At 31.4% G+C, this 1,913-nt stretch overlaps 1 protein-coding gene across 1 annotated transcript; it reads right to left on the bottom strand.

Moving 5' to 3' along the window:
* Nucleotides 1–943, bottom strand: LOC130802735 (auxin-responsive protein SAUR72). Its single transcript, XM_057666783.1, has one exon. The coding sequence runs from the start codon at nucleotides 793–795 to the stop codon at nucleotides 370–372; it is 426 nt and encodes a 141-aa protein (XP_057522766.1). The 5' UTR covers nucleotides 796–943; the 3' UTR covers nucleotides 1–369.
* Nucleotides 944–1,913: the final 970 nt, after the last annotated feature.

The raw sequence follows: 1,913 nt of genomic DNA, 5'->3' as shown, positions 1-1,913 counted from the left end.
TATGAAAACTTTAGTCATAAAGAATTGAAGTCAAAAAGAATTGAAACTCGTCAGCAAAATGTCATTGAAAAAATTGAGGTCAGTCACGTAAATTAAAACAAATAAGATATGAACTATCGAAAAATTAAAAGCAAAATCTGTAACACAAAGGTGCTAGTCTATGGAAATGACAGAAATTTAATTCGATTGCTCATCCAGCAAAAACGAAGAGTATGTTCAGTTTTCAACCCTTCAAAATCGTAAGGCTGGACGAAAAACAAAAAAAAAATCTTCCAAAAAATTATCAGATTCGGGCCCTAATTAACTCCCATCTACATTTACATTTTACATTTTACACCTTTTATTTCTTCGTAATCAACATCTAATTTTCTAAACAAAAAGTAGTTCATCAGATGAAGAATTGATTAAATCGCGGACCTCAAAAGAAACATCACGACCACATCGAATAGCATCAAGAACTCTTTCAAAAACAACGACATTACAAGGAATCCGAAGCGCGCCTTTCTGCTCATATCCGTATTCTTGTGCCGATATATTCAAAAGCCTGACAAAAACAGGATGGTTCATTAGATCGGCGCTCACATTAAATCTTTCCATTTCTTCTCCAACGTAAACCGGAACATGTCCTGATGGAACAGATCGTCGTCTCATATACGACGGTTTCTTTGCGACTCCGGATCTCCGATTCGGACGAGGTGACGTCAAAGAATCAGATCGGAGAAGAGAGTATGATTTTGATGATGAACATGAAGATGAATCTGCAACTTTGGATAGCCTTTTTATGAACTGCCTCATTGTGAAGATCGGAAGAGAGAGAAAGCTTTAATTGCAAGCAATGGAGGAAAGAGAGAGAGAGAGAGAGAGAGAGAGAGGGAGAGTGTTAATGGAGATTGGGAATCGGAGAGAGGGGAATTATGTGACGGATTGACAGAGGAATCAGTGAGTGATGGCAAACGCCAAGCAATCGTTTAAATAAGCAGAATATTTGGCAGTTCCGCGGAAATCTTTCCTTTTCATTTCAATGTACGGAATTTTTAAATTAAAAATCATTTTCAGTAACGTAGAAGTACGTTATGTGAATATTATATCCATTTTATCACCCATAATTCTTAATTAATAACCATTATTTATAAATAAAATCAAAAATATAAATAAAAATAATAAAACTCTTAACTCTATCAATTTGACCTCACAAATAATCGTTATTTACTAATTAACTTTTTGGACATTATTAATTTACTAAGACCATTATTTATTCTCTTCTATCCACCACAAGGGTTTAATTAACTTTTTGGACATTATTAATTTCTTATTTTTGATTTGTATTTTGTTATAAATTTATAAGTTAAAATATAGTCAAAAGAAATTTTATTTGGTTCGCCTCAATACAAGGATTATTCATATCAATTTTTCATAATTTTTAATTGTGCACAATTAAAAATATTAAAAATTAAATAATTGTATTGAATAGAGTGCATAAAGTAAATGCGCGGAATCTAGAACAACCCACCGGATTACTTACCCGTCTTAGGTGGCAGATGATATGGCACTTGGTGACGGATGATGTGGCATTAAAATGGTAGAAAAAAATCTAATTTAATTTAGTGTCTTGGAAAGAAGCAACTACAATAATTATACATTAATTAAACTGCATTAATCCCATACAAATACATAAATAACGTCTTGGAAACAATCACTTCATTACAATTTACAATAATCCCATGGTTTTAAAATTATAATCTGAAATAATAATTAAATAACCCAAAAAAATAAAATTGAATTAGAGGAAACAATGTGATGTGTTTTAAGAGAAAATAAACTCTTTAAAACTTGAGATCATCCTCAGATGATATTTAAGGATACCTTTAAACAAATGGGATAACTTAATATTAACAAGATTATCTTCATTTAAC

This window comes from Amaranthus tricolor, chromosome 16, assembly GCF_026212465.1.
Source record: "Amaranthus tricolor cultivar Red isolate AtriRed21 chromosome 16, ASM2621246v1, whole genome shotgun sequence".
NCBI classification, from domain to species: domain Eukaryota; kingdom Viridiplantae; phylum Streptophyta; class Magnoliopsida; order Caryophyllales; family Amaranthaceae; genus Amaranthus; species Amaranthus tricolor.
Note: the sequence above shows the minus strand (reverse complement) of the source record. Positions and strands in the feature narration are given on the sequence as shown.

What these genes read in the sequence shown, in the direction of transcription:
- LOC130802735 (XM_057666783.1), bottom strand. Translation starts at nt 795, where the DNA reads ATGAGGCAGTTCATAAAAAGGCTATCCAAAGTTGCAGATTCATCTTCA.